Source organism: Chenopodium quinoa, unplaced genomic scaffold, assembly GCF_001683475.1.
Source record: "Chenopodium quinoa cultivar QQ74 unplaced genomic scaffold, ASM168347v1, whole genome shotgun sequence".
Taxonomy (NCBI): Eukaryota; Viridiplantae; Streptophyta; class Magnoliopsida; order Caryophyllales; family Amaranthaceae; genus Chenopodium; species Chenopodium quinoa.
In genome coordinates this window covers 2,526,371-2,549,105 of record NW_018742630.1, presented here as the reverse complement: position 1 = coordinate 2,549,105, position 22,735 = coordinate 2,526,371, and the positions used below count along the sequence as shown (strand labels likewise).

The 22,735-nt window shown below is 33.7% G+C and overlaps 4 protein-coding genes across 4 annotated transcripts; all 4 read left to right on the top strand.

Annotated features, from left to right (window-relative positions):
* The first annotated feature begins 2,264 nt into the window (after positions 1-2,264).
* LOC110721850 (pectinesterase/pectinesterase inhibitor PPE8B-like) lies at positions 2,265-7,983 on the top strand. The gene is made up of 3 exons (XM_021901058.1): positions 2,265-2,810; positions 5,483-6,082; positions 7,052-7,983. The coding sequence occupies exons 1-3, from the start codon at positions 2,504-2,506 to the stop codon at positions 7,765-7,767; spliced, it is 1,623 nt and encodes a 540-aa protein (XP_021756750.1). The 5' UTR covers positions 2,265-2,503; the 3' UTR covers positions 7,768-7,983.
* A 1,807-nt stretch (positions 7,984-9,790) lies between these two features.
* On the top strand, positions 9,791-12,768 carry LOC110721735 (probable pectinesterase/pectinesterase inhibitor 12). Its single transcript, XM_021900922.1, has 2 exons — positions 9,791-10,883; positions 11,971-12,768. The coding sequence occupies exons 1-2, from the start codon at positions 9,941-9,943 to the stop codon at positions 12,666-12,668; spliced, it is 1,641 nt and encodes a 546-aa protein (XP_021756614.1). The 5' UTR covers positions 9,791-9,940; the 3' UTR covers positions 12,669-12,768.
* Positions 12,769-13,602: 834 nt separating this feature from the next.
* Positions 13,603-17,392, top strand: LOC110721848 (pectinesterase-like). Its single transcript, XM_021901055.1, has 4 exons — positions 13,603-14,462; positions 14,899-15,395; positions 15,680-15,840; positions 16,318-17,392. Exons 1-4 carry the CDS (start codon positions 14,004-14,006, stop codon positions 17,013-17,015), a joined length of 1,815 nt encoding a protein of 604 aa, XP_021756747.1. The 5' UTR covers positions 13,603-14,003; the 3' UTR covers positions 17,016-17,392.
* A 161-nt stretch (positions 17,393-17,553) lies between these two features.
* On the top strand, positions 17,554-22,130 carry LOC110721849 (DNA repair protein RAD51 homolog). The gene is made up of 9 exons (XM_021901056.1): positions 17,554-17,830; positions 19,145-19,289; positions 19,415-19,525; positions 19,623-19,714; positions 20,121-20,215; positions 20,301-20,414; positions 21,197-21,326; positions 21,486-21,607; positions 21,693-22,130. The coding sequence occupies exons 1-9, from the start codon at positions 17,735-17,737 to the stop codon at positions 21,814-21,816; spliced, it is 1,029 nt and encodes a 342-aa protein (XP_021756748.1). The 5' UTR covers positions 17,554-17,734; the 3' UTR covers positions 21,817-22,130.
* The last annotated feature ends 605 nt before the right edge of the window (positions 22,131-22,735 follow it).

Here is a 22,735-nt window from a genome sequence, read left to right as displayed (position 1 = left end):
TAAAGCACGAATCGCATGCATATAGTTCTAGTATGTATTACGTAAATTAAAGGATGTTGCTATTTACCGCCGACACAGAACATGGGAACGGGCCACCATTAAGTTAGGGAGAGGAAAGATATACGAGTAGCCTTCTGCCTTTACATAAAGAGGTGAAACATGCAAAGGCAGATGCAAAGGCCACATATTTGAGAGGTTGGGTCCCATTTTCTAATGTCTAACAAGTAGCATTCATAATAAGCTTTCCAAATACTTTATAATTGTACGCGTTTTTCTGGATACTCTAAATCATAATCAGCATCTACCTTTGATGGATACTGGATTATATTATGGGGTCATCTCGATCTATTCTTCAATTTTTCTGTTCATGATCTTAGTTGTCTCCGTATAAATCCTATCTTATGTGGACTTTTTTTGGTAGTGCTTATGTCCACTTGTGCTCTTAGATACGTCGAGTTGATTATAGGTCGGGTCAATAAAACTACTTTTGTCAAATGAGAAGTGTATTTAAAAACTTGGAGTCAAGCTAAGGGCAAGTCAAACTTTATATCATTAAGGGTAATCAACTCAAAAAGTACCCAAAAAAATGGTGATGAAGGTAATTTGTTGTAATGGAAGCTAATAGTTTTCATTGATCCAAATCATGCACAAAACAAAACATGAAAAAAAATGCACAAGGTTGTTATACAAGTGTAAAAAAAAAAAAAAAAAAAAAAAAAAAAAAAAAAAAAAAAAAAAAACTCATACAAAGTAAAATCTACACACCAAAAGAAGACTGTTTAATCTTTAAATACTCTAATAAAGTATGATATAGAATCAAATTCCTAATTGCTCAACAATTTAGATTTTGTTAAGACAGTCTATATGTAACTATGACATACAAGAAGCTCATTTATCGAAATGGTCAAATTATACATAACCAGAGAAATTATCAATTTGTTTTTAGGTAGAGAGAGGCATAAAATCCAAACAATTTATCTGGATTTATTATACAATTTTCTTGTTTCAAATTGAGGTATAACTACCAAGCAAAGCTTGAAATAGAGGTAAGGATTGAGCCTTCCAACCTTGAGGTTACCCAATAGGTATATTTTGAGGGTAGAGATTTCCCTTATCTTTAATTTTCTCCTTACTTTCAAAGTGTCTAGTCTGCAAACTCGACCGACTTGACGTGTGAGAGATTCCTGTTTGATATACAGGGCAGTTTATTTTACCTAAAAAATATCCCTACCTTTTAAAAAGTTTGAGTTCACTCTTATGAATAGTGCTTGGACAATTATACCCTATAAAATGTTTATTTACTTACTTGCCCTCATTAATGTTAATTGTTTTTTTTTTTTTTTTTTTTTTTTTTTTTTTTAAACAATAGTGTGCTTACATTAATATCCCTAATAATATTTGTTTATATAGTTTCCCTTATTAATCCTACCAACAACTAAAGTTATAGCACAAGGCTACATCAGAAAAACTTCCCGGACATGACTAGTTACGGTGCGCGCATTAGCCACCCTAGTATTAACAAAAAATCGAGGTACAACTAATCAACATGAGCTTGGCTAGGGAACTCGACTCGTAAAATTCTAAATTTAGTAGAGTTGATCATGTCTAACTTGGCTTGGCTCGAAAATTGCCCGGGTTAGAGCGGAATTTTCGGGCCCAAAGTCTGGCTTGAGCTTTTTGGAGAAATGGGGATTTGGGCAATGTAAAATTTAATTTTCAATTATAATTTTGATCTGAACCAAAAATGGACTAATAAGTCCACTATTTTATACTCGAAATAGCAGGTTTGGACACAAGTTTTTTGCCCAAATGGCCCATGACCAAGTTTATTTGTTTACGATTTAGGTTGGATTTTTTAAGCATAGAACATATTACAAGGCTTAATTAGAAGAGAAAAAAAAAAGGTTTGTTATATAACTGGGGTTAAACACGACCCAAATTTTTATCACTAATATGGTGCAAAATTTCATCGAATTGACAATGTAATCGAGTTCAAAAGTAAAAGGCATGTTTTTTTTAAAAAAAAATTTACCAACTAAAACACACCTAAAATTAATTTTGACACACCCATACTCAAACAAGGTCCACTAGAGTCGTCAAAGACTCGCGTTACTTAGTCCAAGCAATGAAGCAAAAGCCCCCTACTCGCGTTCCATCAGTGGGCCTTAATAGGTCCACCCCTGTATATAGCACATCTTGTTGATTGAATCAGATTGCACTGTATAACACACAATACTATGGTTAACACAGTAAAACATTAAATATAACATATACTTCTATAAATACTCAAAGCTATCTAGCTGTGATATTTATTTAGAGTTCCAAATATCAAATTAATCATAATAATCCTCCTCTATAATAAATTCCTTCACCTGTCACCCTGCCTTTTTCTACACCTATTAATGCACCCCTTTTAACAGGGGAAACTTCTATATATTCACTTATTTCCATTTTATATAATTCATATCATATACTAAATAGTTTTCATACCATATAATAATAAATGGGGAAATTATTAAAACTCCCATTGGCATTAATCTTGTTAATGTTGGTGATTAATATGATAAGTGTTACATCAGCATATTCTGATGAAGAAATGTTGGGGGCAGAATGCCTGAATGTTCCAGCTTCTGTTTTTACTGATACTTTGGAGGCTACAATTGATGGTGTTCTTAAGGTTGCATCAATGGTTGCCAAATTTGCTGGTGTTTTTGGTGATTTTAGAGTTTCTAATGCAATTTCTGATTGTTTGGATTTGCTTCAATTGTCTCAAGATGAGTTGAGTTGGACTCTCTTTGCTTCTCAACATGGTAATTTCTTCTTATCTCTCTTATCCCGAGCTAGACTAGCTAGCTAGCTAGCTTCTTTTGAATTTTGATATAGAAACGAGTAATTTGTTATTACATTAATAGATGTCAGTTAACTTAGGTGGTTAAGTTATTTTTCGGCATTGTGAATTTGTGATGATTAAGGATGAGATTCTATTTGTTTCACAAAATTTTAAAGTACTAGCACATTTAAGAATTAGTTAATACTCAACGAGTCAGGGCCGTCTTAAATATTTTGCAGTACTAGGAGCTATATATGAAGTACATAGTATAATGATGATACCACTACTTAGTTTGTTACTTCCATATCTATAATACACCATAGTATTTTTGTATGGAATTTATTGTTAAAATGATATATACAAGTATATATTTATGATTTTTGGGAGAGGGGTCTACAAGATATGAGAAGCTATGTATAGACACCCTCATTTATGGGCATGTTACTATGTTAGTAATCATACTTCCTCAGTTCTAGTAATATTGCAATAATTGAAATTTTGCACTATTCATTATGCTTGTTTGACTACAAATTATGATTTATATGTAAAGTAAAATATAGTCATATAGGGTCTTGTTAGATTCGTCTCGTAAAATACTTTCACAATATCAACTTTTTATAATTTTACTCTTATATAATTATAGATATCATATAAAATGTGCTTTAAGATGCGTAATTTCATCTTTGTTGCAATAATTGAGAGGAAGTATGATAGAATTTAATCCTTTAACATCTCTATAAAATTAGAGTTTTTGGGGAATTGTGAAGAAAAATGTACGTACTACGTAGAACGTATGATTTTGGTGGATTTTGATGTAGTAGTTCACGACATATTTACAATTATTGCGTCTTTTTTTTAGCAGGGTATTGCGTCGGTAATGGTCATGATATACTTCGTATGAGATATGACTACATGCGACCTTTAAAGAAGTTGAATATAAGCATTAAGCATATTTTTTAGAATATTCTTACTATAGACTTATAAATGTATTACAAAATGATGCATTAATCAAGTGTTGTCAATATTAAATCGATGTTTAATATTTTCAGTTTTAATAATGTATTTCATATAAAGGTGTAAAAAAATCATAATAGAAATGAAGTTTAGATGGGTTGAAAGAAAAAAAAAATTCATATGAAATGTCGGTGAAGTTAAGACCTACAAGTATATATACCAATGTATTTCCTCAAAAAAAAAAATAAAAAAAAAATAAAATAAAATAAAATAAAATTACCAATGAATTACTACTTATTACTTCGTATTATTCAAATTATCAAAGAGCCGACCAATGCAAAAATGTTTGAATTGTGGTCTATTTTCAACATTTGTTTATACTACCTCCGTTACATATTAGTTGCAATTTTGGAATATTTTATATCTCACAAATAATACCCAAAGTTGCAACTAATATGTAATGAAGGTAGTATAAAATAATCTAGCTAAGGCATTTACATAGCAAATTGTGTTTTTTGGTGCATAAAAGAAAAAAAAAAAATGCATACGTAAAATTATTACTCTTTTTTTTCAAACATATATTCCTTTGGGAGATTTGCACCACAAAATTCGTTTACTCTTTTTACTGCATGGTGCAGTCTTTTTCTCCATCTTACCTTTTTTTTTTCTTCTAAAAACAATAAATTATATCTTCATTTGGCTTTCGGTGTTAGATTCAGATTGTGCATTACTTGAACGAGAAAATCATCAAAGATTTTTAAAATATATATTTTAAAAAAAAAATATCATCTTTATGATGCCTATGCAAATTAACTCAAAGAAATTAGAATAAATATTATTAGTTAGTTAGAGGTAATAATTGATTTATCATTTATGAAATAACAAGATCTCTAAATTTATCAAGAATTCGTTGGGATTTAGAGATAGACATACTCAATGTAGGTTGGTATTTATTGTCCATGTGCTGATAAAATGGTCCTCTCTATGCATGTCTATTAGAAGTACTATTGCTACAATGCCTACAAGTGCACAAATAGTTCGCTATTTTGAGTTTGAATTGCACGGAGTACTATGTGGTATATTGATGATCGCATATTAATTTTTCTTCTATAAATTTAAAAGATATACAAGATGTTAATCTCGAGATGTGCATATATCAGATAAATTTATATGTAGCTCTCAGGGCTATGAATTAGTATTTAATAACTTTTTTTATACGGTATTAATTTAAAAATACATGACAAAATCATGCGCAAATCAGTATAATTAATGTTAATATTTTCATTTGTTTTTTTTTTTTCCATTTTTAGCTTTTTATATATAGCCCTTAGGATTATGTATAGCATCTCCAAATTTATACTTGTATAAGGACTTCCTTGCTTTAACTTGTTAGAAGTGTTTGTCAGTTTGGGATTTTAGAGCCAATAGAGATTACACTATTCGTGTAGTTTTCATCATGTAGTCATTTTCTAGTCAATCTGAATTATCGACCTCGGCGTGTGTCGGTTTGTCCCATATATTGGTATGGAAAATCAACAATCGTAATGCTATAATATAATTTCGAGGTCTAAATGGGACAAAATGGGTTACATCCTTCAACAAATTCCATGCAATTTGTGACATTTGCATTTTATTATTAAGTAATATGGACAATTTACATGAATGTGATTTGACTTTAACCTTGATTTGAACATATAGGTAAAGGCAATGGGACGGGTGACCTAGCTTCTGATTTGAAGACATGGCTAAGTGCTGCCCTGGTCAATCAAGAGACTTGCCTAGAAGGATTCGAAGGAACTGGCAGCATGGTCAAATCCATAGTCACGGGCAGCATCAATCAAGTCTCCTCATTGATCCAAGACATCCTCCACATGGTCCACCTAAACCCCCGTCCTATACGGGGTTCTAAACCAGGTCGGGTAAATGATACCCGACCTGGTGGTGGTGGGAGGCGATTATTGGCTAAGGCCACAACCGCTAAAGACGGGTTTCCTTCTTGGATAAGGTCAAATGACCGAAAGTTATTACAAGTCTCTGGAATGTCGAGCCCAAATGTAACGGTTGCTCTAGATGGGAGCGGTAATTTTACTCGTATTATGGATGCAATTGAAGCTGCCCCGAGTCATAGTACTGATCGATTTGTGATTTATGTAAAGAAAGGGGTGTATGACGAAAATGTGGAGATCAAGAGAAAGAAGACCTATATTATGATGTATGGTGATGGAATGGATGTGACAATTATAACGGGTAATCGAAGTGTCGTTGATGGTTGGACCACTTACCGTAGTGCCACATTTGGTAAGCACATGAAAACATTAATTTTCTTGATTTTTTTTGAAAGAAAACATTAATTTTCTTGATATTTATAACTATATTCTTAAATTTCACAAATAAACATTTAATACGAGTTCTAGACATTAGCCTTTACCGTAGCTTTCGAGGTAAATAAAGTCCGTAGTATTAACAATCAACTCATTAAGTTTGTCCCATATATTATCTTTTTGGGTTGACCCTTTAACTTTATCTATATTATTATTCGAAGAACTATGTATGTAGTTATAAGAGGATTCATTTTACCTTCACATTTACAGATTTACTACTTATCTAATAATTAAACAACTAGATACACCTTAATGGAGCAACGTAAAAGGGACAAAGAGAGTACAAACTTAGTTATAAATGTATGGTACTCCGTAGTACATTTACCATGATTACTTTATGAATGTTGCATATATAACCAATTAGCCATGCATGCGTGTTCGGCTGTACGCGGCTTTATTATTGGTAAAGTGTTTGTGTGGGGGTGGGGGAACAATAGAACATCGATTTGGATTGATGCTTGTGTTTTTCTTTCACTTTTGACCATTGCTTTTTTGCTTGGCCAATAAATGTAGATACATAACTATCTACATTTGGTGCCCCATGTTTTTCCTAGATTCTAATAATAAGATATTATTGTTTAAAAAAAAGAAGATATTATTAGTTTATTACTTTACTCTTCCTTTAGTCTAACAAAAAGTTAAAAAGACAAATAAAGTAATTGGAGCACATAAACATTGTGCATGGATGCATGGATACAAATCCTTGGCAGTGTGTCAATATAGACGAATACATTATTGGGTGGCTCCATGTATGACAAGTAATAAAACTCCAATTACATTAATTGATAAATGCATTGTTGTTGGTAGTGAAGAGGAGTTGAGATGATATATATTTTAATTTAGAATGATCACTGTTCACTAATATATCTGATTGGATATAATGCAGCTGTTACGGGAGCTGGATTCATAGCACGAGACATGACATTTCAAAACACGGCTGGACCAGAAAAACATCAAGCTGTTGCATTTCGATCAGACTCCGACCTATCAGCCCTCTATCGGTGTGCCTTCCGTGGATACCAAGACACACTCTATGCACACGCGAACAGGCAGTTCTTTCGAGAATGCACAATCACAGGCACCGTAGACTTCATGTTCGGTGACGGGGTAGCCGTGTTCCAAAATTGCCTAATCCAAGCTAGGCAAGGCCTCCCAAACCAAAAGAACACCATCACGGCCCAAGGTCGCAAAGACCCTGGTGAGAACACCGGGTTCTCAATCCAATTTTGCAACATTACCGGAGACTCTAGCCTTACAATGACTAATACCTCAACCAACACCACCACGACGTACACGTATTTGGGCCGTCCTTGGAAGGCTTTTTCTAGGACAATCATCATGGAGTCATACATAAGTGGTGTGGTAAGGCCAGAAGGGTGGTTGGAGTGGAATGGTAATGTGTCTTTGGACACACTTTACTATGCTGAGTACATGAATTATGGGCCTGGAGCTTCTCTTGGATCCAGGATTAAGTGGCCTGGATATCACATTTTAAATAGTTCAGCCCAAGCAGTTAACTATACAGTGGCCCAATTCATTGATGGAGATTTGTGGTTGCCAACAACTGGTGTCCGATTTGCAAGTGGGCTTTCTGCTGTTTAAGAGAAAAGAGGGTATATAATTTTTTTTTTTTTTTTTTTTTTTTTTTTTTTTTTTTTTTTTTTTATTTAAAGATCAGCACATAAGAATTCGTGTTTTTAACGACTGATGATCATGATTACACGAATTCTTGTAGTGTGGAGAAAAAGGATGCCTAAATTATTTTGCATGTAATTTGACAAATGAAAGTCAAGGTACACATATCTTTGCACTTAATTTGGGGTTGGGGGTACCATAATTTATTTTGAAGATTATGGTAGGATATATATTAAGTTGTTAAAGCATATACATGAATTATGAAGAGTAATCTTCTCAATGTAATATTTTACATCCATGTTCTCAATGTAATTTGAGAGATAATACACTACTAATACAAAGTATCATACTTCGTAAAGTGACTTCTAATTTTTACCAGTTTTTGCACAAAACATTTTTACACTGTTGATTGATGATTTTATATCTTGTAAAATATTGCATAAAGCTTTTATTGCATTGTTTATTATCTTGAATCAACTACGGTGTATTTTTTTTTTTTTTTTTTTTTTTGAAACCAACTACGGAGTATATATAAATGACTTTCTTAAATTTTACATACGATCTTATGTATCAAGTAAGCCTATGAAGTATGAACACAATAGATTAGTATGAGCAATAAATAATAATGTTTACATGCACATTTAGCTAGATGGTTGATATAGTACAAAGTATAAAGTAAGCCGCCCATAATTGATTTATATAGTCTATCATGAAATACTTAAAAAAAATGTCCACCGACAAATAATATGGCTTGATATAGCTGAACTCTTGCACTAAGCTGAAAGAATACACATGTATTGTTGCCAAATTTTTTCATTCAATTCACTAATACATACTGGTATTAAATTTCTTCAATTATTTGTCGTATTTTCTTGATGAAACATTATGGCATGCAAGTTCAGTCTTTTGTTGGATCTGTTCCTCTTTCCCCTCCACATAATTGTGTCAGGATATATAATGTCTGTCTTACATTCTTCATTGCTTATGATAATTTATTGTTCAATTATAGGTTTTGATTTATTACTTTACACTTTATATAGTACAATCAATCTAGTTAACTTTGTTATTGCACATAGTTTTGTACATGGAATTCAGTTGTTTGGACAGTTACATACTAGAGTACTAGACTGCTGTAGAAAAGAATAGTTTCATGTCATTGTACATGGTAAAGCTTTGTCTATCTTCAGACCGATCTCATTTATAAACTATCATTATATTCATCGTGCATTACCAACTTTGGATGTGGTATAGGTTATATTATTGGGAATGAAGTTTTATGAAAATTCCGCATATCTATTAATAGAAAAGGTTTTAAAATAAGTCTCATTTAAAACGTACAATATTTTACATAATCATATATTTTACAATATTTGTATGCATATTAGATAAAGGTGGTAAATGTCTCATTTTGATAGGTTTTCTAATAATTACTTATTAGGAGTTTAGAACAATTTGTTTAGATCTTATTCAAGTGGCTTGATCTTAATATGGATTAAGTTAACAAAGGTATATATATATATCCGAAGAAATTCTCTCAAATATTTTTTTTTAAAAAAAAGGTCATTGTCACGGGTTTCTAGTTGTGAATACCAATGCAACTTCCTCATCTAGCATGGGTTTCATCTACAACAAGTAGAGAATCAATTTTAGCAATGTCAATGATTCCTTTTTTTATCTTTATTGTCCTTAGTTCCTTACTAGAATACATAAAAATGGCATAAATTAATGCAAAGTTGCATAACTTTTAGTGATTACCATTTATCCTTGGTTTCAAAGATACCCATTTTTAACAATCAATCTTACTTGAAAATTCATGCAAAATTTTTTCTTCCCCAAAACATGATATAATCAACCAACTTTTAAAAAATTAATGGATAATGATATACGCAGGCCTAAGGTCACATATAAGCATTAAGTACATTTTCTATAAGAATACTATATAAATTTATAATTTATGACAAAAGCACGCACATATGGGTAATTGGGCATAGTTATTACTTAGATGTTCTCAATTTTTTTTAGTTTCTTATATGCAGTCCTGTATATACCATTTTTCTAAATTAAATTACTATTTATATTATTCTCTTAGCTTCATTTCAACTCTCTTTTGATTCTCTCCTCATTTGATCCCCCCTTTAGCATGGCTTCCTCCCTCTCAAAATCTCCTCATTGTTTCCTACTTTTATCTTTAATCTTCATAATTTCCATACAATTTGCAAACTCCTTAAACAACAACAATGAGATGATACTACCTCCTAAATTAGAATTTAAATCTTTATGTAAAACAACACCTTACCCAAATGATTGCTTAAACACCCTAAAACTAACCATTTCCTTAAACCTACCATTAACCCTCCTAAATTTCCTCTTACAATCTCTTCAAAATGCATTAAGTGAAGCTACTAAACTCTCCTCACTTTTTGATGCTACAACTAATTACAATCTCATTGAAAAACAAAGAGGATCACTCCTAGATTGTAAGGAACTTCACCATATATCACATCTTTCATTACAAAAATCGGTGTCTAAGGTAAAAGCATCAAACTTAACCGATGCTAGGGTTTTCCTTAGTGCCGCCCTTTCTAACAAGGAAACTTGCCTAGAAGGTCTTGCCTCGGCTTCCGGCCCTTGGAAGCCACTTCTAGTGAGCTTCATTGCGAACACTTACAACCATGTTAGCAACTCATTATCCATGCTAAGCTCCGACTCTCCTCAACCATTGTCACCCTCGTCGTGGTCACTAAATAGTAAGATCTTGGGTGACAATGACTACGACGATGGTAACAATGGTGGTGACGATGATGGTGGTGCCGGATATGAAGATGATCTAAGTGAGACAATTATAGTTGCAGCTGACGGAAGTGGGAATTTTACAAGTGTACAAGAAGGTGTTGATTTTGCACCAAATAATAGCGAGTTTAGGACTTTTATTTATGTAAGAAAAGGGGTTTATGAAGAAAATGTGGAGATTCCAAGTTATAAACCTAATATTGTTTTGCTTGGTGATGGAAGTGATGTTACTATGATTACTGGTAATAGAAGTGTGGCTGATGGTTGGACTACTTTCAGATCAGCAACTGTTGGTAATTTTCTTATACTTTTTAACTCTTTTTTTCCTGAATTTTACTTTGTATTTTTAAATGATTAATCCTTAAATTGAAAACTTAGACCAATTACATACTTGGAAAGTACATACACTTGTAGAATTTTTGGATTTTTTGTTCTTGGAATGTTGTGAAGGGAGTGTAAATATTTTACTAATTTCATCTGTTTCTTTTTATTTAATTTGTCCTATTTGAAATATTTCATTTGTAGTAGAGTGAAAAACTTTGACCATGATTATTCATCGATATATATAAGAAATAAAAAAAGAAATAAAAAAAAATGTCCACGTGAGATCTATCTAGTTAATTGTATTTGTCTTGATGTATACTTTAAGAACATTATATTTTGCGTTATTTAGTAACATGTAAATAAAGATATTGTTTTTCAAAGATATACTTTAGAAACCGTAAAAAAAAAAAAAAAAAAAAAAAATATAAAACCGGGAGAGTATTAGAATATCTTGAATGTGGTTGGATCCACACAAACCCCTTGTTTATTTCACTTAATTAAGGACGGGTGGTAATCTAAATTAAGACTCCACGAGTGCACACAGTGATGGCTTCTTCCTTCTAGAGTAACACATCCTTACAACACAAGTGTCTTAGTATATTCGAATTTACTAAGGTAGTGAATCTGGTGAAAGTTCTGTCAAAAAACAAAACAAAAAAAAAAAAAAAAAAAGAAGAAGAAGAAGAATCTGGTGAAAGTATGTGTAAGCTTAGGTTCACACACCTGCAATACATGCAACACAAACAAGTTTCATATCTAGTGTACAGAAACAAGTGTAATACACTCTATGAAATAACACCCAACATGTTCCCGATGTACATATATAATCTCGTGTAAATGCGTACACACAGTACAATTATATACGTGTACAAAGTATATGATCTTGAAAATATACTTAACACCTGAAATCAAATCTCGTCAATATATACTTACATCCACACTATTTTTGCATTATTAATTAATTTATTAGAGTTGATGACTTTATCATTACGTAATAAGCATTATTTTTTGTTGTCACATTCATTCTAACCAACCAAAGTTGATGGTATAATGCAGCGGTTTCTGGAGAAGGATTCTTAGCACGAGACATAACCATCGCAAACACAGCAGGCCCCGAAAAAGCCCAAGCAGCCGCCCTAAGAATAAACGCAGACTTAACAGCAGTCTACAGATGCAACATCTTAGGATACCAAGACACACTATACGTTCACTCATTTAGACAATTCTACCGAGAGTGCAACATATATGGGACAATTGACTACATATTTGGCAATGCCGCGGTTGTCCTCCAAGGATGTACCATAGTGTCACGAATGCCACTCCCTGGCCAATACACGGTCATCACAGCTCAGTCACGAGTCATGCCTAGCGAAAACACAGGAATCGTGCTCCAAAACTGCACGGTGCTAGCCACCCAGGAGCTAAATGGAAATAAAAGTCGCGTTCGGAGTTACTTAGGGAGGCCGTGGAGGCCATATGCTAGGACGGTGTATATCGAATCGTACATTGATGAGTTTATTGATCCAAAGGGGTGGATAAAATGGTCATCAAATGATTTTGATGATATGCAAAATAGTTTGTATTATGGAGAGTTTGGAAATAGAGGGCCAGGTTCAATAACAGATGGTAGAGTCAATTGGGGAGGGTATCATGTTATGGATTATTATGATGCAAGTAATTTTACAGTTCACGAGTTTATTGTTGGGGAACAATGGTTAGATTCTACTTCATTTCCCTATGATGAAGGGATTTAATAATGAGTATTATGGTGACTTCTAAAAGTGTCAATTTGTTGAAAATTGATACTCCTTTCATTTTTTTTAGCTTGTTATAAATTCTTATATCTCTTTTGATCAAAAGATTGATCCGTTGTTATAAGATCATTAAACATATATATATATATATAAAGAAATTTTTATCCGACAAATACATTAAAATTGAACTAAATGAAAATCATCTCATGTAACAAAGCTACGATCGTTGTTATTGCATACAATACATTAAACTTCTTTAGTTATTCAATCATTCAAGCACATGGGTTGCTCATCGGTCAAAACTTGAATTGGAGTGGATTGAAGATCAAAATTTTGAGATTAACAAATAAACCCAAAGACTAGATTGATTATGCTAGGATTAAAAACAAATTATAATCAGGCCAATAAAATCGGTTCGAAGCACGAAATGATTTCGACTTGAGGCTGTTTTGTATTTTTTACTTTCTTTAAAGAATACTAAAATGTCTTTTTTTTTTTTATTGAATGAAATACTAATATATATATATATATGTGTGTTTATATCATTATTAAAACGTAAAATCAAGTCGGTTTAAGAATATTTTGGACCAAATAATATTAAAAATTTATACGGAGTATTTTTTGACCCAATATTGCACTTGCTCTCTTCAGTTTGGTCCCATATGAAGCTAATCCAATCTAATCCAATATTCCGATCCAATCTAGACTAGTTGTTGAGCACCCCTACATTCACATATATTTCTATATACAATTATCATTCAAAATTTGGATGAATTATTTGGTTTAACTAATGCATATTACAATTCATGATGACTTTAAATCTTTAATCTATCTCCCTAAATGCTATGATCACCCAAACTTCACCTCTTTGGTATTTATAGTACAATTCAATCAATAATTTGGGAAAACAAAGTGAAGAAGGGTGTACACAAAATATACGTAAAAATCGGGTTGAAAGGAAACCTTAACTAACTTTCAAACAATATATTCCCATAATAAGTAACTATTTTTCATTTCAATTTTGTACAACACCCCTAAAACTTCTCTAATCCAGATCTCTCTAAGTTTCTCTTCTTAAAGAAAACAAAATAAAGAACCAAATTAGATAAAATGAAGGAAACAAAACACTAAAATAAGACTAATTTTAAAGATCAAAAAATTGTTAACAGGTTGGGAGGAGGAAAAGGAGAGAGCCAAAAAAAATAAAAAATCATTCATTCCTGCCTTAGCTAGAGGCATGCCATGCTAGCTAAAACAACGGCAGAAGGCCTCTCTCTTTAGCTCCTCCTGCCCTCTCAACCATCTCTTTGATTCGATCTTTTGTTCGATACAAACATGGCCTTTGAGGAGTTTAGCCAACTATCTAAACGTAGGAGAGAAGAACGCGCACAAAAATACAAGAAGAAGATATGCTTCGCGGTAATTTGTAGTATATTGTTCCTCCTTTGTATAGCTGGTGGAGTTTTTGCATTCTTTTATTTTAGCGATAAGAAAAATGATGCATCTAAAGACGATGGTTCCTCTCCAGGAGGGGAAGAGCAGACGAAAGTCACGAGTAAGATAATACAAATGTTATGTGATCCTACGGACTATAAGAAGAAATGTGAGCATACCCTAGCCAATGTGGTTCGTACTAATGCCTCTAACCCTTCTATTGCCCCTAGGGTGATCATCAAAGCCGCCATCTCTGCAGCCGCAAAAGAGATTGTCAAGGCTATTAATAAGACCGAAAAATTTAAGTTTGATAAACAAGAGGATAAGGCTGCATATCAAGTTTGCAAGAAGCTCTTCCAGGTAAAAGAAAATGATTGATTCACACGTAAATTTAAAATCTATCCATACCAAAATATTAATTTAGAATAATATTCCTTAAATAAGTTAATGACAAATTAATTACCTAGAAGAATCTAATGCTCTAGAAAAATTATGCAGCATCAATTATATTTTGTGCATTAAAAGCTCTTTTATAATCATTTATATGTTCATTAAGGGTATGTACCTAGTGCGTTTTAAATTTACATTCTAACTTATAGATTTAAAATTTACAATGCATGACACATCGTGAAAAATACCTATTTTGAAGGTGTACTCCTAATGCATTAGGTTTACATAAAATGATATACATTAAAATTAACAAATAGTCATGTAACATACATCATTTTACATACTACATGCACCTATAATCACATAATTATTTACAACCCTAATGATAATCCCATAACAAAAACAGGATTCGGTAGATGAATTATCCGAGTCACTCCATCACGCGGAACATGAGGTTAAGAACTACCATACCGAGATTAATGACCTTAAGACATGGTTAAGCGCGGTGTATTCTTACCAAGAAACATGTATCGATGCATTCGATAATGGGGATATCAAGAACAAGATCAAGGGTGCAGTGAATGCTTCTAAGGAGTTTGTTAGTAACTCTCTTGCACTTGTATCCCAAATCTCAAATATTCTTGACAAGTTTAGTGCGGCCGAAGAAGCTTTGAAGCCTCCTACTCGTCACCTTCTAGCACACGGTGCACCTAATCGCAATGGTTCACCTTCATTCGTCGATGATGAGGGGTTTCCCGATTGGGTTGGTCATGAGGAACGTAAGCTTTCGGTTAAGTCGGTGAGTAACTTGGTTGCCAACCTCACTGTGGCGAAAGATGGGAGTGGAAATTTTACTACCATCAATGATTGTTTAAAATCCTTGCCTGAAAATCGCAAAGAAAGGTAATTAACTACAAGGGTCTATCCTAGTGATATCAACACATTTTATATACATCCGGGTGCACATATAAGTAGGTGCATCCAAGGGTAGTTTTTTTTGCTCATTTGATTTTTTTTAGTAAAAAATTTCAAAAGAGAGAAAATATCCTCAGATGCACCGTGCACCTTGAGTGTAGTTCAAGTTTATAAATATTTATATTAGGAAAATAACAATCAATATTTTTATAAATCATATGGTTAATGAACTTATGCTAATTTTTACTATATTGTGGGATGTATGTAAGCAGAATTTATATCCACATTAAAGAAGGAATTTATGAAGAATACGTGACAATTGCCAAAAAGATGACGAACATAACAATGTTTGGAGAGGGGTCACAAAAAAGCATGGTCACTGGCAACAAAAATTTTGTAGATGGAGTTCGTACCTTTGAAACTGCCACTTTTGGTATATACCCCACTTTCTCTATCTATAGCTTCACACAAATAACTAAGATCAATTTAATGATTTATGTTCCTTTAATGATAAAAATTGTGCGTTGGTTTATGGTGTATGTTAGCTTTCATGTTTATATGCACCACAATGGGGATATACGATTCCAATGAGGTATTGATGACTTAGTAGTTATGACCGAAGGCCTGCGTACACTATATTAGCTAATCGTCACAAAGCTCTTATAGTAGCTAGCTTAGTGATAAATTAATGGTGGTAATGAGAAGGATTTGTATGTAATTTGCAAGAAAAAGTTTGCCATCATTACCATAATATTAGTTTTCTTGAAAGTATCTTTTTTCTTCATAGATTTCATTTTCATCCATTACCAATAGTTGATTCAATACTCTTTACTTTTTGTGAAAATGTTACACTTGTTTAGACCATTATTATCCTTCATGATGAAATTCTAAGCAAACAATTATGCTTCAGCTGTACAAGGAGATGGATTTGTTGGCATTGCATTAGGATTCAAGAACACGGCAGGCCCGGAAAAACACCAAGCAGTAGCCCTTAGAGTGCAAGCAGATCGCTCAATTTTCCTCAATTGTCGTATGGAAGCTTACCAAGACACCCTTTATGTTCAAGCACATAGACAATTTTACCGTAGTTGTTACATCACTGGTACAATAGACTTTATATTTGGTGATGCGGCTGCTATCTTTCAAAATTGCATGATTATTGTTAGGAAACCTATGGACAACCAGCAAAACATAGTCACGGCCCAAGGGAGGGCTGACAAACACGAAAACACGGGCATTGTTCTCCATAATTGTCGTATCTACCCTGACAAGGATCTCTTCCCTTTGAAGCATAAGTTCAAGACATACCTAGGGAGACCTTGGAAGCAATACTCTAGGACAATTGTCATGGAAAGTACAATTGGTGAGGTGATCGCGCCTGAGGGATGGTCACCATGGCAAGGGGACTTTGCACTTAAGACATTGTACTATGCAGAGTTTAACAACCATGGTCTGGGAGCAGATACCTCAAAACGAGTTAAATGGGGTGGTTATAAGAAGTCCATTAGTAGGCAAGAGGCACAAAGTTACACTGTTACACCCTTCTTGCAAGGTAGTTGGATTCGAGACAACCCTTCGGTGCAAGTTCATTTTGGGTTGTACAATTGAAGGCTCAATGGCCATGTATTTGATTCAACAAGGAGATTGGATTTTCATATTTGATTTGATTTATTCAAAATTACTAATAGCTAGAACTTTTAGAAAATTTTGGCATTCTTAATGAGTGTTTCATATACTTGTTTATTTGATGTACATTATCTTAGACGATGATTTTACTTGACTTATTCAACTTCGTATAATTAACAACATTACATACACTATGCCTAATTCCCTCTCTAATTGTTTTTTTGAGATTCTAAGCCAGAATAAATAAGGCCATCTCAAACATATTGAGAATTCATTCTCAATTTTTAATATCAGATCTCTATAAAATAAGAAAATATTATCGTATTTATCATTATAAATCATGTCTTTATAAAATTAATGGGAGAAAAAAAATATAACGGCCGCCAATGCCCGTGTAGGCCACACCGCCACATTGTGTATCTCAGCCTCTCACGGCGGGCTAGGTTGATCGAGTGCTATCTCTAAAAAACTTCCCAAGCACGAATCAAAACACACACAATTACACACGTACATAAAAGGAAAGAAGCTACCAAATCATTCACTACATTTTGGCGCCTTAGGTTGAGCATTTCGAATATCTTGCTGTAGTTTTCCACTAGATCACAGCCCCTTTCCCCACCAACTCAAGCCCTCAAATCTTTCTATCTTCCAAATTCAAGGTTTCATCTTCTGGGTTTTCTGGGCATAATTCACATCGCAAAATGGAGCAGCAGCAGCGAAACCCAAGGGCAGTGGCTCAAGAATCAGAAGAAATGGAAGAAATTCAACATGGCCCTTCTCCTGTCGAACAATTACAGGTACAATTGCCCAAATTTCTCCTCTTTTTCTCTCATTTCTTGATAATTTTATCTGGGTTTTCCTTAAATTCTGTCAATTTTAGGTTTCTTGCTATTGAACAATGATATTGTGAAATGGGTCTTTTTTTTTTTTTTTTTTTAACATCTTGAAATTGTTTTTCTGGGTTTTCTTTATAACCCTTAATTTTGAGGGTTTCTTGTAAAATTACAGTTATTTTGTTGATGATTGCTTGTTTCTTCTGATGGTTCAAGAAATTTATTGATATAGTGAAATGGGTCTTCTTTTTTTCTTCTTTTTGTTGAAATTTTCATCTGGATATTTTCAATACCAAATCTATTTTAGGGTTTCTTGATTATTTTACTGTAAATTATCAATAATTGCTTGTTTCTTTTGATGGGTGCGAAAATTTTCTTGATACAGTGAAATGGTATGCTGTTTCCCTTTCATTTTCGATGAAATTGATTCCACCCTCAATTTGAGGTTTCTTGTTAATCTTCCTGGAATTTGTGTGATCAAGAAGCTTAATCCAGGTTTACATTTTTTGGGTTTAGGGGTCAAATGTTACCTTCTTTACTCTTAACTGGCTACTTCTATTAATGGGTAGTTCTTGTTAGCAGTTCTTGATGTGTTATCGAAGAGGGCTGAATTGTTATAATGTAATATTTATCTTGTTGTATTGCTCTGCCAGTCAATGAGAGCTTTTCTTGAAATTCATAATACAGAAAAGACTTCTAAGAGTTTGGATAACTAATGTTTGATTTCCCTCTTCTATGATTTGTGTACTTTTCATTCTTGGATTAGTGATTGAGGTTTGTTTCTTTGGATGGGTTCTTGATTTGTGTTAAGCCCCTATACTCACTTGTTTGGTTCGGCAGTGGACAAGGTCTTCCCATTGGTGAGAGAAAGACAAAGATGTTTTAATGTTGTTGCCGGCAGTTTTAGTATTTTACTCTGTGACTGTTAGACAAATCGAGTAGGGAGGAGCTAAAGTGTGGCTCATTATTTGCTCATCAACCTGTCTATTGCTATTTGCTGTGGATGCTCAAGAATGCTTTTCTAGGGCTGTATGCAGGAATTAGAAATTGGTTTAGTACTAAGACTACTGCTACAATTTATACAAATGCATTTTTTTATTTATTTTGTCGCTTCTCCTCCAATGTGCATTCCCATTTAAAAAAAATTTAAAAAAAAAAAAAATCGTTCTTTGAGAATTGATGTGTGTACTATTCTTTAACCGTTACTCATTAAGTCAAGAAGTTCTAGCTGAGTTGTTTGTATGCAACTGTATGAGTTAATTTGTTTCTTATAATTAGGCAGCTGGTATTGCGGCTATGGATGTTAAGAAGCTTAAAGATGCTGGCTTATGTACAGTTGAATCTGTTGCCTATTCTCCTCGCAAGGAGCTTCTTCATATTAAAGGAATTAGTGAAGCAAAAGTTGACAAAATAATTGAAGCAGGTGAGAATGATAATGAATACAAGTACTCCGTATTATTTATAAAATCTCGATTTTGTTTTCTGCTATACCTTGACTCTTATATACGAAATCAACATTAACATCTTCATTGCTCTTCTGATTGGTAGCTTCAAAACTGGTTCCTTTGGGCTTTACCAGTGCTACTCAACTCCATGCACAGAGACTTGAGATTATTCAAATTACATCTGGCTCTACAGAGCTTGACAAAATTTTAGAAGGTTTTGTTGTCAACACCATCTTTAACTGTGCACCTCATTTCTATATATTCAGTAAACAGTGGTTAAGCTGAATTCATGTAATTATATCATTTGGCAGGAGGACTTGAGACGGGATCAATCACAGAATTATATGGCGAGTTTCGTTCTGGAAAGACTCAACTGTGTCACACGCTCTGTGTCACGTGCCAAGTAAAAAATTTTGTTCACTCTATAAACTGTCTTCCCTATTTATCGTAAACTATTAAATTATTGTCTTCCCTTCATGTTAAAAAAAATAGTATCTTCATCTCATGTTATCTTAATTTCAGCAGCTACCATTCTTAAATTGGTGCTCTGACATATCCTTTGTGAGCACTGACTTGCACAGCGAGTCCTTGTTTAATTTATACTCCACATATATTTTTTAGATCATGAGGGTAAATATCGCAAACTGTATATCTCTGTGTTTAGATAGTTTTCAGAATTTTTACATGTTTCTTCTGCTCAGGGGGAACTAAATAAATATTTTTGATTGTGTTATGCTGCAAACTCTGTTCTAGACCCATCTATAAAACAATAATGCTTACTGGTTCCAATTTTCTTGTTGGTGTCTCAGCTGCCGTTAGACCAAGGAGGTGGTGAAGGAAAAGCAATGTACATTGACGCAGAGGGGACATTTAGGCCGCAGAGACTTTTACAGATTGCAGAGAGGTTTTGTGTCAGCTGGCATCTATATGTTGTCTCCTTTGATTATATACGTAAGCATACAATTTGTATAACTGTGCTTTTATTCCAGGTTTGGGTTGAATGGTGCTGATGTGTTAGAAAATGTGGCCTATGCAAGAGCATATAACACCGATCATCAGTCAAGGCTTTTGCTTGAAGCAGCATCGATGATGGTGGAAACAAGGTACTTCGTGTTTCTTATGTTTTTTTGATTGAGAAGAGTATCTTGCACTTAGCTTGTTGCCAACATTACAATTCGATAAATCACTGTGTTCTGTTAAGTGGCGATCTGAAACTCAATGGATTTTGTCAATTTTACTTGTTACTTGTCTAAATTAATATATTATGTCATTAGCCAACCTTTATATCCCTTAGGAACTTGTATTCTTTCTTTGTTTTCTGTAATCTAGCCTATTAGCAGCCATTTCTCAGCACTCCAGAACAAATCGAAGAAGAGCTTAATGTGTACATATTTTGAAATGAAACTAGAAACTACTCGTCTCTATATTGCCCGTTACAACTCAATACATCACTTAGTTTTGTAAAATGACAATCTGAAACTCAATGGATTTTGTCAATTTTACTTGTGACTTGTCTAATCAATATTTTATGCCATTAGCCAACCTTTATATCCCTTAGGAAGTCGTATTTCTTTTTGTTTTCTGTAATCTAGCTTCTAGCCTATTAGCAGCCATTTTTCAACACTCCAGAACAAATCAAAGAAGAGTTCAATGTGTACATAATTTGAAATGGAACTAGAGACTAGTCTTTTTATTGCCCTTATGTGTTTAAAATTGATAATGGTCGACTTGAATGTCCTTGCCTCGATTATCTTGCAGTTACACATCTGGTTAAAATTTATACAAATTTGAAGCACTGATGCTGCCATTTGCAGCTCACTACCTTTTGCTTGATTATAAGTTGTGAATTATGGTGTCAAAATTAATATGGATTTTTCATCTGCAGATTTGCTCTTATGATCGTAGACAGTGCTACTGCACTCTATAGGACAGATTTCTCAGGGAGGGGTGAGTTATCAGCTAGACAAATGCACCTTGCCAAGTTCCTTAGGAGCCTTCAGAAGCTGGCAGATGAGGTAATTATTCTGCATCATTTTGACGTTTGATACTTCAAGCAAACTGAACTTAGCATTCATATGCTCTGAACTGGTAGCATATGAGACGAGGATACAAACCTTGCTATAAATCATTATTCTTGTGGGAAACTATCCTTAAGTGCGTGGTTGGCATTGCAGTTTGGTGTTGCTGTGGTCATTACAAATCAAGTGGTTGCCCAAGTGGATGGTTCTGCAGTCTTTGCTGGTCCACAAATCAAACCAATTGGTGGCAATATAATGGCTCATGCTTCCACAACCAGGTCAGTTAATCTCGACCTATCATTTTCTGTCAAATAAAATACAGATTTGTTGCTTATGCTGAACTTTTTCCGTTAAACTATTCAGATTAGCTCTCCGAAAGGGAAGAGGGGAGGAGCGCATATGTAAAGTAATAAGCTCCCCATGCCTTGCTGAAGCTGAAGCAAGATTTCAGATCTCTTCCGAAGGTGTTACTGATGTTAAAGACTGATACCTAATCCTCTGCTTTCGCCTCTCTCATGTAATCTTGCTACTGTCAGTGGATGTACACAACAGCTGTTTTTCTTCACCATTGCTCTACGGATGAGGTCTTACTGATTTCAATTTCTCATTGTTGCCTGGAGGTTGGGGGAGGGTGTAAATTCTGTTATGTAGATTAGTATAATAGCAAATCTACAAATGTAGATCCTTTGCTTAGATGCGTTTTTCAGGTTCTTGTATACAATTGTCCTATTACACCGATTTCCATTAAATTGGCTTCGATCTTTTTGTTATTATCAAGCTTGTCTACTTATTTGTCTTCAAGTTGCAATTTAGAGACAAGTATTGGCAATTTGGGGCACACAAAAACACTAGACTTGGCAAGATAAAATGGCTTCACTTGCGGATACAAAACTAAATCCATACCCACTTCAGCATCCTAACAACCATTCACTCATTTGGATATTTATTTATTTCAGTTATGTCCACCTTGCTCGTCCTTAAGTTCCATCTGAATACCCACTTAAAATGGCTTAATCAAGTATTTTGGCATTCGTTATCCGCTAGTACACAGTTTTGCAGTGTGTGCTACGTGATGAATTATAGCTTGCTAAAGGCCATCTTGGGTTTTTACCTCAAAAAAAAAAAAAAAAAAAGGCCATCTTGGGGTTAGACGTCAAGCCATGCAAGGGCCACAATTTTTCTTTGAAAACCAAATCAAAGCATGCTAAAATAGAATTAAATTTAATTATGGCATGTAAGCACAACACAACACAACATAGTGATATATGAAAGTGAGATACACGACATGACATGACATCTTTGCAAAAATTTCAATAGAGCAACCTGGCATTAGTATCTGTTATCATAAAGATTTGCTTGTACCACCTTTTCCAAAATTTTGGCATGACATGACATGATATTACAGG

Bases quoted from the DNA above. Each gene is read 5' to 3' on its own strand.
- LOC110721848 (XM_021901055.1), top strand. From the start codon at position 14,004: ATGGCCTTTGAGGAGTTTAGCCAACTATCTAAACGTAGGAGAGAAGAA. The intron at 14,463-14,898 runs GTAAAAGAAAAT...TAACAAAAACAG, and splicing joins TTTGCAAGAAGCTCTTCCAG to GATTCGGTAGATGAATTATC. The intron at 15,841-16,317 runs GTATATACCCCA...ATTATGCTTCAG, and splicing joins CTTTGAAACTGCCACTTTTG to CTGTACAAGGAGATGGATTT.
- LOC110721850 (XM_021901058.1), top strand. From the start codon at position 2,504: ATGGGGAAATTATTAAAACTCCCATTGGCATTAATCTTGTTAATGTTG. The intron at 2,811-5,482 runs GTAATTTCTTCT...TTGAACATATAG, and splicing joins TCTCTTTGCTTCTCAACATG to GTAAAGGCAATGGGACGGGT. The intron at 6,083-7,051 runs GTAAGCACATGA...GATATAATGCAG, and splicing joins TTACCGTAGTGCCACATTTG to CTGTTACGGGAGCTGGATTC.
- LOC110721849 (XM_021901056.1), top strand. From the start codon at position 17,735: ATGGAGCAGCAGCAGCGAAACCCAAGGGCAGTGGCTCAAGAATCAGAA. The intron at 19,290-19,414 runs GTGAGAATGATA...TCTGATTGGTAG, and splicing joins TGACAAAATAATTGAAGCAG to CTTCAAAACTGGTTCCTTTG. The intron at 19,526-19,622 runs GTTTTGTTGTCA...ATCATTTGGCAG, and splicing joins GCTTGACAAAATTTTAGAAG to GAGGACTTGAGACGGGATCA.
- LOC110721735 (XM_021900922.1), top strand. From the start codon at position 9,941: ATGGCTTCCTCCCTCTCAAAATCTCCTCATTGTTTCCTACTTTTATCT. The intron at 10,884-11,970 runs GTAATTTTCTTA...GGTATAATGCAG, and splicing joins TTTCAGATCAGCAACTGTTG to CGGTTTCTGGAGAAGGATTC.